The 14,191-nt window shown below is 39.9% G+C and overlaps 1 protein-coding gene across 2 annotated transcripts in view; it reads left to right on the top strand.

Annotated features, from left to right (window-relative positions):
- The window catches only part of LOC140727303 (OX-2 membrane glycoprotein-like), a 46,757-nt gene that overhangs the window by 17,114 nt on the left and 15,452 nt on the right, over positions 1-14,191 (top strand). Inside the window, exon 4 of one of the 2 annotated variants that reach the window (XM_073044563.1) lies at positions 11,584-11,704. The exons of the other annotated variant lie outside the window; for it this stretch is intronic. Within the exon in view, the coding sequence (XP_072900664.1) occupies positions 11,584-11,660 (77 nt within the window). The 3' untranslated portion in view covers positions 11,661-11,704. The remainder of the gene's footprint in view (positions 1-11,583; positions 11,705-14,191) is intronic. 2 annotated transcript variants of the gene reach the window in all.

Raw genomic sequence — 14,191 nt, 5'->3', positions numbered from 1 at the left:
CAAAGACCTGGGCAAATTAATTGTCTATAGTAAATTTGCAAGAAGGTCAGAGGTAGTAATTCATCCCAGTATGTATCATTTAAACAAACAAAAGTAAGGATTATTGGAGTTATACTTTAAAGTTTCGAAAATTCATTCCACTGAAGTTAATAGAAGTAAATTTACCCAAGGGAAAATTATGTGCCTAGAGAAATGCTCCAAAAGTCGACAATTTGACAATTCTGAAATCACACAAGTTTAATCTCTAGCTCATCAGTTAATATGTGCCAAGCTCCCTACAATTTCACCTTTCAACCCCACCTGCAAAGACCCGAGTTTCCCGGCTTCCTTCCCGCTCACCAGGACTCTGATCTTGGTATCTTTATCAACCATAGGTGAGGCACAGGAGGATAGTTAATATTGTGCCTTAATTTAAGAAGAGCAGCAGGAATACTTTAGCAAACTGCAGGCAAGTGAGTCTTGCATAAGTGGTGGGAAAGTTATTGGAAGCGATTCTAAGAGGAAGAGTTTATTTGCATTTGGAAAGGTGATGACTGATTAGCAGAATCACGTCTCACAAATGAAATAGTTTTTCATTGAAGATGCGACCAAGAGACACATGTGAGTGCAGCAGTAGATGTTTTCTGCATGGACATTATAGCAAAGTCTTCCACATGGTAGACTGCTACAGAAGGTTAGAACACATGGATCCAGAGTGAGAAGGTCAATAGATAGGAGGCAGAGAGTGATAGTATAGGGTTGCTTTTCCAGATCGGAGGCCTGTGATCTGTGATGTGCTGCAGGGGTCATTGGTGGATTCTCTGTTGTTTGTCAAATAATGATTTGGGTGAGAATGTAGGTAGCATGATTGCGTAAGTTTGTAGAAGGCGTAAAAAATGGTGGAGTCATTGATACTGAAGAAGGTGAAGCTACAACAGGATAGAAATCAACTGGGAAAGGGAATGGCAGATGGAATTTAACTGACACAGAGATTCTGTAAATGCTGGAAATCTGGAGCAACACATCCAGTATGCTGGAGGAACTTAGCAGGTCAGGCAGCATCTCTGGCAGTTGACATTTCAGGCCAAGACCCTTCATCAGGACTGGAAAGGGAGGGGGGAGGGGAAGACAGCAGAATGAGAAGATGGGGGAGGGGGGACAGTAAGCCGTGAGGTGTTAGGTGAGGCCAGTTGAGTGGGAAGATAACTGGGTGGGGAAGGGGGATGATGTGAAAAGTTTGGAGATGATAAGTGGAAGAGGCAGAGGTCTGAAGGAGGAAATAATCGGTGAATCTGGAATTAAGGGAGGAAAGTGGGGAACCAGAGAGAAGTGATGGGCAGGTCATGTGTGAAGTAACAATTTTGAGAATCTAAGCTGGGATAGGACATGCACAGTGAATGGTAGGGCCCTCAGGAGTGTTGTTGAACAGAGAATTAGTGATACAAGTACATAGTTCCTGAAAATGGGACTACAAGTAGACAGGGTAGTGAAGAAGGCATATGGCATGCTTAGATTCATTGGCTGAGGGACTGAATAGGGATGTTGGCACTGAAGGTGGCAGTTGTTCAAAAGTTTGTTTAGACCACACTTGGAAAATGATGCGCGGTTCTGGTCAGCATGCTACAGGAAAGATGTAATTAAAACAGAGGCTGCAGAAAAGATTCACAATGATGTTGCCTGGAGTGGAGAACTTGAGTTAGGAGAAGGAATTGGATACACTGGGTCTGTTTCCCCTAGACTGTAGGGAGCTGGGAGGACACATGATTAGAGGTATATAGAATTATGAACGGCATAAATAGCATAGATAGCAATGTCTGTTTCATGGTGGAAGTGACTAAAGTCAGAAGCATAGATTTATGGTGACCAAGAAGAGGTTTAAAGGGGATCTGAGGAGCCCATTTTTCACACCTAGAATAGATGGTAAATGGAATGAGCTGTCAGAGGAGGTGATGAAATATATATAAGAGGCATCTTGACAGGTACTTAAATGAGCCAGGGAAAGAAGGATATGGAATTCATGCAAGCAAATGGAATTACTATAAATAGACATGATGGTGAGAATATGTGTGACAGGCTGAAGGGCCTGTTTCTATTCTGTACAACTCTGACAATGTCTTTAGTAGACAGGTTCTCTAAAGGCAGAAGGTGGTTAATAATGACCCATAAAGTAGTCACTGTAGTTTATTAATAATGAAGGTTATGGGATTAAAAAGCCACAAACTATTTAAAATTGCAGAAATGTGTAGATGGAACCATAAAATTACAAAAATGATATTTACAATTTGAAAAATTACCAAAACTGCAGCAAATAGATCTCACATTTGAATCCTCCATACCTCAGATAAAAATCCTTTACTAGCAGTTTGAGAGTGAGAAGTTAAAATCAGATGTATTAATATTGCAGTGGAGTAAAGAGAATTACAGAGGCATGAGAGAGGAGTTGCCAAAGCAGATTGGAAAGTGACACTAGCAGAGGTGACAGCAGAACAGCAATTCAGAAGTCACTGAATCAATACATCTCAAAGAAGAAGTATTCTAAAGGGAGGATGAGGCAACTGTGGCTCTCAAGGGAAGGGAAGTGGATGACAGCATAAGAGCAAAACAGAAAGTGTATAATACAGGAAAGCTTAGTGGGAAGTTAGAGAACTGGGAAGGTTTTAAACACCAACTGAAGGCAACTATAAGGAGAGAAAAGTTAAGATATTATGGTAAGCTGGCCAAAAATATAAAAATGGATATAGAAAGATTTTTTTTTTTAATATGTAAAGAGTAAAAGAGAGGCAAGAATGGATATCAGACTGCTGGAAAATGAGTCCTGAGATGCCATGGGGCAGAAAAAATTGCAGACGAACTTAAGAAGTATTTTGTTCACTGTGGAAAACACCAGCAGTATGCCAAAAATTTGAGAGCATCAAAAGGCAGATGTCAGTACAGTTGCTCTTACTGAGGAGAAACTGAAAGGTTTGAAAGTTGATAAAACAGCTGGACCAGATGGACTAAACCCCAGGGTTCTGAAAATGGTACCTGAAGAGATTGTGGAGGCAGTTTTAATGACCTTTCAAGAATGGTTAGGTTCTAGAATGTTTTCAGAGGACTAGAAAATTATAACTGTCTCTCTACTCTTTAAGAAGGGAAATTATAGACCAGTTAGCCCTACATTAGTGATTGGAAATACGTTGGAATTCATTATTAAGGAGTCTATTATCTGGAGTACTTGGAAGAATATGGTAAAATAAGCAAAAGTCAGCATGGTTTCCTTCAGGGGAAATCTTGCCTGACAAATCTGCTGGGATTCTTTGAGGAAATAACAGCCAAGATAGGCGAAGGAGAGTCAATAGATGTTGTTTACTTGGATTTTCATAAGGCCTTTGTCAAGGCTGCTAAACAAGATAGAAGGATCTTGTTTATAGGAAAGACAGAAGATTGATTGAAGGCAGAGTAGGAATAAAGGGTGTCTATACTGGCTGACTGCCTGGGACTAGCAGTGTTCCATAGGGGTCGGTGTTGGGATAACTTTTCACTTGATATATCAATGATTTGGAGATTGAAATTGATAGTTTTCTGGCTAAGTTTGCGGATGATACAAAGATAGGTGGAGGGATAGGTACTGTTGAGGAAACGGAGAGAGCAGAAGGATTTGGACAAATTAGGAGAATTGGCAAAGAAGTGGCAGATTGATACAGTGTTGGAAAGAGTATGGTCATGCACTTTGGTAGAAGGAATAAAAGTGTAGTCTATTATCCAAATGGGGAACAAATTCAGAATTTAGATGTAAAAAAGGACTTGGGAGAACTCATGCAGTGTTCCCAAAAGATTAAATTGCAAGTTGAGTCAGTGGTAAGGAAGGCAAATGCAGTGTTAGCATTCATTTCAGGAGGACTGCAATATAAAAGTAAGGATGTAAAGCTGAGGCTTTATAAGACATTGGTCAGACTGCACTTGAAGTATTGTGTGCAGTTTTGGGCCACTTATCTACAAGAAGATGTGATGCTATTGGAGACGGTCCAGAGAAGATTCACAAAAATGATCCCAGGAATGAAAGAATTAATATGAGCAGAGTTTGAAGGCTCTGGGACGGTACTCACTGGAGTTTAGAAGAATCAATTCCTCTCTCATTGAAACTTATTGAATATTTTAAGTCTTAGATTGAGCAGACGTTTCCTTGTGCGGGTGTCTAGGCCCAGAGGGCACAGCCTCAAAATAGAGGGATGTCCCTTTAGAACAGTTATAAGGAGCAATTGCTTTTGCTAGAAGGTGGTGAATCTGTAGAATTCATTGCTACAGACAGCTGTGGAGGCCAAGTCGTTTGGTATATTTAAAGTGGAGAATGATAGGTTCTTGAGTAGTAAGGTCATCAAAGGTTACAGGTAGAAGGCAGGTGAACAGGATTGGGAAGGATAATAAATCAGCAGTGATGGAATGGTGGAGCAGACTCAATGGACCAAATAGCCTAATTCTGTTCCTATCCCATATGGACTAATGACCTTAATCAATCTATAGAGATTCCAGTTGGAGAGAGTGTGGTACTGACTGAATGAGTCAGGGCAGGTGACTGAAGTAAGTATAGGCGAATGCTTTGGATCTTGTGATCATAATGACATTAGTTTCAGGATAATGGTGCAGAAGGATAGGACTAGCCCTTGGTTTGAGATTTTAAACTGGAGAAAAGCCAATTTTGATGCCATCGGAAAGGATTTGGCAAGTGTGGATTGGGTTAGATTGTCTTCTGACAAAGGGATCTTTGGTAAAAGGGGGACCTTCAAAAGTGAACTATTGAGAGTACAGAGTTTGTATGTTCTTTGTAAGAATGAAAGACAAGTCTAACAGGTTTACGGAACCTTGGTTTCAAAGGATATTGAGGCCCTGGTTAAGAAGAAGAAGAAGTTGTTGCATACCAAGTATAGGCAGCAAGGGACAAATGAGATGCTTGAAAAGAATAAGGAATGCAAGAGAACACTAAAAGGAAAATCAAGAGGGCTGAAAGAAGGCATTAGCTTGCTCTGACAGACAATGTGAAGGAGAATCCCAAGGGCTTTTACAGATATATTAAGATCAAAAGGATAGCAACAGATCAAATTAATCCACTTGAGATTGGTGAGGTAATTTATACAAAAGAGATGAAGGGTGTGTTAGATCTTAAGTAGAGTTTTTGATTATTTATTCTATCGGGAGATGGATGCAGAGATTATAGAACTGAGGCAAAACATTAGTGAATTCGTAGACTGTATTTGAATTACAGAGAAGGACATGCTTGCTGCCTTGAGGAAAATTATGCTAGATAATTCCCAGGGCCTGATAAGGTGTCCTCTTGGTCCATATGCGAGGCCAGTGCAGAAATTGCAGAGACCCTGCCAGAGGTAGTTAAGGCATCCTTAGCCACAGGTGAGGGGCTGGAGGATAGCTAATGTTGTTTCATTGTTCAAGAAAGGCTATTGGAATAAGCCAGGAAATTATAGGCTAATGAACCTGACCTGAATAGTGGGTGAATTATAGGAAGGTATTGTAAGAGAATGGATATATGTGTGAGTATTTGGATAGCCAGGGCCTTTGACAAGGTCTGGCATAGAAGGCTGGTCCAGAAGTATCAGTTGCTTGGCATTAGACCATAAGAGCATTAGATGTGAGAGTACAATTAGGCCATTCAGTCCATCGAGTCTGCTCCAGCATTTCAACATGGCTTATCCTGGATCCCATTCAACCCCATACACCTGCCCTCTCACCATATCCCTTGATGCCCTGACCAATCAGGAATCTATCAACTTCTGCTTTAAATATACCCAAGAATTGGCCTCAACTGCAGTCTGTGACAGAGCATTCCACAGACTCGCCACTCTCTGGCTGAAAAAATCCCTCCTTTCAGGATGAAATAGTAAATTGGATTCAAGGTTGACTTTGCAGAAGAAGCCAGGGTAGATGGTTGCCTTTCTGACTGGAGGTCTGTTACTGGCGGTGTGCTGTAGAGATTAATGCTGGGTCCGTTGTTCTTTGTCATCTAAATGATCTGGATGATAAAGTGGCAAACTGGATCAGCAAATCTGTGGATAACATTAAGAATGTGAGCATAGTGGACAGTAAAGAAGGTTATCAAAGCCTACAGTGGGATGTATAAAAGCTGGAAAAAATGGGCTGAAAATGGCAGATGAAATTAATGCAGACAAGTGTGAGGTGTTGCATGTTGGGGTGGTCAAGTAGGGTAGGATATACACAGGGCACTGAGGAGTGTGGTAGGAAAAAAAGGATCTGAGAATTCAAATGTTGAAAGTAGTGTCAGATGTAAATAGGGTCGTAAAGAGAGCTTTTGGCATGCTGGCTTTAATAAAAGAAAGTACTGAATACAGGAGTTGGTATGTTATGTTTAAGTTGCATGAGATGTTGTTGAGGCCAAATTTGGAGTACTGTATGAAATTCAGGTCACCTACCAACAGGAAAGATATCAATAAGAATGAAAGAGGACAAAAAAACATATTACGAGGATGCTACGGTGACTTGATGATCTGAGTTACAGGTACAGGTTGAATAGGTTAGTACTTTCTCCGGGACTGTAGGAAAATGAGGGAAGGTATGAAAGAGCTATACAAAATTATGAGGTTCATAGATATGGTAAGTGAAAGCAGGCTTTTCTCCACTGAAGTTAGGCAAGACTAGAAGTAGAGGTTATATGTTAAGGGTGAAAGGCGAAATATTTAAGGGAACTTGAGGGAGAAGTTCTTCACTCAGAGTGGGGGGGGGAAGAGAGAGAGAGAGAGTGTGTGTGTATAATGAGCTTCTAGCAGAAGTAGTGGATTTCAACATTTAATAGTAGTTTGGATAAGCATATGGATAGGAGGGGTACGGAGGGCTATGGTCCAGGTTCAGGTCGTGGGAACTAGGCAGAATGACAGTTTGGCACAGGGTTGATGGGCTGAATGGCCTGTTCCTGTACTTTAGTGCTCTGTGACTCTATGACTAAGCATTGGAAATCCCTAATTGGATTAGTACAGAGGTAGTGTGAGCAATTCTGGGTGCCACACCTTGAAAATAATGTATTGACCTTCGGTAGAATGCACCATAAGTTTACCGAAATCATACATGAACAAGAAATTCACTAGAATTTACACAAACAATGTTGTGTTATCTAAAACTTAGAAAGTTAAGCTATGATTTGATCAAAACTTCCAAGTTAATAATGGGAATTCATGGGGAAAATGGAGTGCAGCTACATGTGGCATGTTCTAAACAATTAGGGGTTCTTTCAGAAGTGAAGTTAGGAAATGCATCCATACGCAGAGATATCATTGTGATATCATTTTATAAAAATCATGTGTTCTTTGGTACTTCATTATTTTTAAACCTGAGTTTGATAGATCTTTGGTAACCAAGTTTATTTTAAGTTATAAGCCAATGGATAAGCATGGTCATCCCTTTAAATGCCAGAAAAGCTCGGGAGGCTACTGATGTTCCCATGTCCTATAGTTCAGTGCTCTGGTTGAAGTCTCCTGAATAAGGGAACTTCACCTGGAAGTGTAGGCAGTGGAAGAAGTTCTCGGTATCATGTTGAGCTTGAAATTATTGCAATATAGAAATGGGTGGTTGAAGCTGAGGCCTTTGCTGAGGATGGACTATTCAAGGTCTCAAAGGAGAAGCTGAAGATCTGAAGAAGAGATGTAAGGCAGAATCCACTGAAGAAATGGAAGGATCAGGAGCTTGAACTTCATCCAAGAGTCATTTTATTGACTTTTATTTGGTTTTACTCTCGTGTAAGCTCCTTAGACTAAAACTGAAACTCTGATTTTTGTCTTTGCTACCTGACCTGCTGAGAATCTGCATCATCATTTAACCTCATTTTAGATTCAGAGCATCTGCAGTATCTTGTTTCAGCTGCTTGAAACCCCAGAATCATATGGCAATCATGGAGCTTGCTTCCCCGAGCTGTCTGAAAAGTATGACATGTTCTTCGGCTGAAGCGTTGGTTTTAAAAGTATTCTATGAAGAGCAGATGTGTCAAGCAGCAATCTTCTTAGAGGTTCTAGGTGGATGTATCATTTTGTCATTTATTGGTAGACACAAACTTGCATCTCAACCAACTACGTACATGGTTATTATCATGCATTGTCTCCAAGAAGCTTCCTTAACTATCAAAATCACACTGTTGCTGTCTGAGGCTTTGGAAGCTGTCCAATAAAGACAACACTTTGACTCACTTTCATCAGTACTGGGGCAGATGGGACTTAGCAGCCGTGCTTGACAGCTTATCTACGAGAAGGGAAACTCTGATCTCAAATCTCTGCTGCCTTCCAGGTATAACCACTGATGGGGAAGGTTTTGGGAATAAACTCCAAGAAAATTTCGGAGCTGGAATCTCTAATGCAACCCTATGCTGTGTTCAATATTGACTGGCAACTCCTGCAGTGCTATTCCTGTTATCAAGCCGTATTAGTCTCTGCTGTTCCTGTAAGTTCAACAGCCACATGGAGAGAGGGGGCCTGCTGCATGAACAACAGCTTGTTCTCCATATTGTACTGTCCTGGCTTGCATATCAACTATGTTGATAGCTAGGATGCGACATCCATGGTCATTCTCAACCAGCGGAGGCCCTCACATCAGTGAAGGAAATAGAAATTCATCTTGAAGAATAACCCAACTGTCCTGGGCATTTGCTAACTTTGGGTATCGGCCTCTATAATCTTTGAAAGAACTTGCAGAAAAGCAATATTTCAGGCATATCCTTTATGACAAATGCACAGGGTCAAGTAAAGTAAGAGCAGTAGGTCATTCAGCCTTTCTTTGCCTTCTCCACCATTCCATACAAACACAGCTGATCATTATCTTAATATCAGATTCCTGCTCTCTCCCAATACCTTTAATGCCTTTTGCATTAAGAATTTTCTTTCTCTACTAAAATATATTTATGACTTTTCCTGTATAGCCCTTCATGCTGGTGAATTCCACAGGTTCATCATCTTCTGAGTGAAGAAATGTTTCCTCATCTCAGTTTCAAGTGCCTCACCCCTTATGCTGAGACTGGAACTCCGTACAGCCCACAGCCAAGAACACATTCTTGCTTACAGTCTATTTTGCCTTGTCAGCATTTCAATTAGATTTCTTATTATTCTTCTGAATTACCATGGATACAAACATAGTTCACCTAATATCTCCTCATTACATTAACCTTCACTGCACTCCCTCTGTGGCAAGTGTATCGTTTCTTAGTTAAGGAGACCCAAAACTGTACACAAGGTTCTAAGCGCAGTTTCACCAAGGTCTTGTATAATTGTATCAGGGCATCCTTTTTCCTGTACTCTATCCTCTTGCTTTCAAGGCTAAAATACTTTGCGTTCTTAAATGCTTGCTGCATTTAGTTGATACTTTCTGTAATTGGTGTACAAGGATACCTAAGTTTCTTTCTATCTCAACACCTCCCAATCTAAAACCATTTAACATGTCTTTCTGTTTTCTTGCTGAATGGAAAACATGTCCATATTATACCACACCTAGTAAGATACTGTCCACTCACTCCATCAACTTCAGCTGCCCTGAAGCCTCTTTGCATCCTCCCAGCAATGTGGTTCAGTGTCACCAGCTTACTTTGAAATGTTATGTTTGGTTCCTCACCCAATATGTTAATATACATGGCACCTGGCATTTTGAAGTCCCACTTATTATGAGGAAGGGTCCTTAATTTGTAACATTAACTGGCGTCTCTTTCTACAGATTTTGCTTGACTGGCTATGTTCTTCCAGCATTTCTATTTTTGTTTCAGATTACAGCATTCACCAGTTTATTTGCTTCCCATCCATTTATTCCTGTTCTGTTTTCTGTAACTTATTTGTGGCAATACAATGTTCCCAGTACTTATTAAATGCTTTCTAAGGACCAGATGCATCACATCCACTGATTTTCCCCTTATCAATCCTAACAGCTACATCCTCAAAACCTCCAGTGGGTTTGTCAAACATAATTGACCTTCCAAAACTCTGTGTTGACTGTGCGTAATCCCATTGATATTTTCCAAGTATTCCGATATCCGTTTCTTTTTAATAGTATCTATCATTTCCCTCATGACTAATGTTAGGCTAAGCTGTCTGCACATTCATGCTTTCCCTCTTCGTTTTTTTATCAATATTCATTTTCTTCTTTGGTCATACCTCAGAATCAAGGACAACTTGCTTCTGCTTCATCTTTATGGATTCCAGCGTGACAAATGAGGCCAGTGTGGGAACCAGCAACTCCTACAGTTGGAGCAGGAGGTAGCTTATGGGATGGCCAAGCAGTCATTGGTATCAGAAGGTCACACAGCATTTGAGGGGGAGAGAAAGAAACACATTTAATGTTTCAGGTCACAGACCTTAAAGTCAGAACAGCAAGGGAGAGAAAGTATATATTAAATTATGGGATGGAGTAGGGGTGGGCTTATTGGATAGGACAACAAATTTTACAACTTGTGTCACTGACAATATGATTCTGACAAAGATTATATCTCTGAAAGGGTGATGCGCTATTGATAACTGGAAAGTACATAATCGAGTTGATGAGTTAATGGAAACTTTAGGGAGAGAAATAACATGGTCCTTTTCTCAATAAAATTATGAAATGTTGACAGTAAAGAGCGTGAGACACAGACAAAGGAAGATAAATGTCAAAAACTGAAGGCCTGCAGAATATACTTGCCAGATCAGATTGTACTGAGAGAGAAAAACTGATTCAATATCACAGATGGATAGATGACCCATTAATTTCAACTCCCTCTGGTTTTGAAACTCAACTCTTGAATTTCGAAATCACTCTACATATTTCTCCACTCGCCTCTGATTCCATATCTCCTGCCAGTTCCATTGTATGCTGTTTACATCATCCCTTCTGAACTTGTCCTCTTTTTTCCCCTAATGGTCAATCATTAGCAAAAGTGCTAGTTAAACATCCTTCTTTCCATTAGACTAATTCATTCCAATTTCAACAGAGAGCTCCAAATTTCAACATAAAACCAGCTGCAATTTCCTTGAAATTCCTTTGATCCTTACATACTGTTTGGGTCAAATTTGACCCATTTTGACATTTGACAGCGGTGAAAACACCCTAAATGCCATTTTTTAAAGCCGAAATTTGATGACTTTTCCTAAAGTGACACAAAATGTGCAAAAATTAAAATATTTAAAAATTTTATACTTTTGCACAGGTGCTAAAAATGTTTGTACTTTGAGGCTGTTCTGGGTCAAATTTGACCCATATCTATTAAAATGGATTTTAGATCTCTGAAACATTAATTAAGGATTAATCACCCATTTATTAATGTCAGATAGGCTATTTACACATTCTAAATAGATTTGTGGTTCAAAATTTGGTATAGACACTTGTTATGAGGGGATTCTTGGGCCAGGTCTAAACGGACCCAGACCTTACTGTGAAGGTATAGAATATGACCAGTATGTAAGGGTAGAGAAGTTTCAAAATGCCACGAAAATATCAGAGGAAACAAGCATGCTCTGTATGTTTCAGAAAAAGAATGGCATTTCACAGTCTTCCAGACTTAACAGAAATCTGAATCCAAACTTAATAATTCTGCAAATGAAAATAAAAAGGTTAATCTGGTATTTTCAATTAATTAATACCTCTTCTTTTGCATTTCAGCACGTGCATCACAATTTAGATCAGAACATTATTTTTGGATTATTTTAGGACCACTGGCAATTTCAATAGTTTTTTAATTTTCTGTTTCCACTGGAATAAGAACACAAGATGCTAAAAAAAGGTAAGGACATTTTTTTTTTTGCACAGAATCACAAATTTGATGCCGACTGCTAAAGGGAGACATTTTTAGTATGTTTTTGACAGGTTCTTTTCCCATCATATTTCAGTTGAAAAAAGTTTGTGTAACAGCTCACTGGAAGTTGAATTATTGATGACAGTGTGGCAAGGTCCAATTATTGATGATAGTGTGGCTAGTAAAAATTCAGATAGTGAAACAATACAAGGAAGTAAAACAAAGTGAACTCAAGTCAAACTGGAGGAGGTCTTCTGTTGGTTGGGGTTGACCACGGACGTTGTGTCCTTGCTATATACGCAAGCCAGGGCAGTACAATATGGAGAGCAAACTGTTGCCCGTGAAACCAAAGGAACAGCAAAGATCAATACAATTTGGCACCAGCGGTGTTGACAGGAGTTGCCAGTCAACATTGAACACAATGTAGGGCTGTCTTAGGGACTACAGCTGTGGAATTTTCCTCGGGGTTTATGCCTGACGCTTTCCCCATGAGTGGCTATAGGCACAAGGCAGTGGAAGTTTGAGATCAGAGTTTTCCTTTTCCTAGATGATCTGCCATTCCTAGCTGATGAGAGCCATCTGCCCGCAGCAACTGGTTTTAAGGCACCAGTAACCCACCTTTGCCTCTTCTCCTGTCAGTAGAAATAGTTCTGCCGGGCTTTGAAGCTAAACCACATGTGAAGGCCAGAAGATAGATTTGGTTGTCAGGGACTACTTGAGAAGTATGCCATTGGATTATTTTAATAGTTAGTGGGAGCTCTTCACCACTACATCTTCCCCTGGCTGTAGCAACCTTACGGAACCTCGAGGCAAATTAGGTGAGGCAAAATAAGACAGGCTCAACGAGAGTCTGCTTTGCCATTCCATCATGGCTGATTAATTTTCACTCTCAATCCCATTCTCCTGCCTTCTTCCTTTACTAATCGAGAACCTATCAACCTCTGTTTTAAATATACCCAGTAACTTTGCTTCCATAGCTATCTGAGGCAATAAATACCATAGATTCAGAACCCCTTGGCTAAAGGAATTCCTTCTTATCTCTATACAAAAGGGACAACTTTCTATTGTAAGGCTGTGTCCTTTGAATCTAAGGTCTCCCACTATTGTAACATCATCTCGACATCCACTCTGTATACTACTTTAAATATTTGGTGGATTTCAATGAGATCCCTTCCATGTTTCTCAGTTCTTTTGAGTTATTTTGAGTACAGGCCTTCAAATGTTTCTTCTATGTTAACCCCTTCACACCAGAGATTATTCTTCTAAACTTTCTCTGGACTCTCTCCAATACCAGCACACACTTTCTTAGATAGGGGGCCCAAAACTGCTCACTATACTTCAGATGTGGTCTGACCAATGCCTTATAGAGTCTCAGCATTACATCCTTGATTTTATATACTAGTTTTCTCACAATTATATTGCATTTGCCTTTCTTACTACCAATTCAATCTGCAAGATAAAATTTAGGTAATCTTGCATGAAGACTCCCAAGTCGCTTCACACCTCTGATTTCTGATTTCACTCCTCATTTCAAAATAGTCTCTGCTTTTACTATTTCTACCAAAGCACATGACATAAATATTCCAACAGTGTATTCTATCTGGCACTTCTTTGCCCAATCTCCTAATCTGTTCAAATCCTTTTGCAGACTCCTGCTTCCACAACACAGCCTACCCCCCTATCTATGTACATCTGCAAACTTGGCCACAAAGCCAACAATTCCATCACCTAGATCATTAACATATAATGTGAGAAGTAGAAAACCGAACACTGAGCCCCTACAGAACACCACTAGTAACTGGCAGCCAACCAGAAAACACCCCCCTTATTCTCACTCTTTGCCTTCTGCAAGACAACTAATATTCTGTCCATGCTAGTGTCTTTCCTGTAATACCATGAGTTCTTATCTTGTTTAGCAGCCTTGTAACATTGTGCTTTTACATCACGTTTCTATCTCCCTTTGTAATTTGTACACCCTGGCTGCTGTTCGGAAGCCTGTTTATAACTCCGATCAGGGTAATTTTACCCTTGCAGTTTCTTAACTCTTCCCACAAGGACTCTACATCTTCTGGTCTTCTGCCACTTCTTTCTAATAATTTGAATTTTTCTTAACCAACAAATGTTGATGGGTACTGCTTCTTTGAATGCTATTGTTGACATTTTGGGTCAAATCTTGTATCAGTATCTGACACAGTGTTTCAACTGAAGTGCAGACTGATTAATTGTCAGTGTTAAACGAAGGTGGAAACTGGGACTCCAGTGTGTTGAAAGTTCAGGTTTCCGTTCAAGTGGTCATATCAACTGTATACGTGTCTACCACCAAACGAAACAATGTTCCTCCAGATCAAGGTGCACAGCACAGTACATGTAACTCACACACAACACATGAAGTAATATTACCACAGATGAATTAACAAATAATCAGGTGCATTTATGACACAAATTAAAAGATAAACAGTATAACACTACTGGTGC

The sequence above is a fragment of the Hemitrygon akajei genome, chromosome 5 (assembly GCF_048418815.1).
Source record: "Hemitrygon akajei chromosome 5, sHemAka1.3, whole genome shotgun sequence".
Taxonomy (NCBI): domain Eukaryota; kingdom Metazoa; phylum Chordata; class Chondrichthyes; order Myliobatiformes; family Dasyatidae; genus Hemitrygon; species Hemitrygon akajei.
Note: the sequence above shows the minus strand (reverse complement) of the source record. Positions and strands in the feature narration are given on the sequence as shown.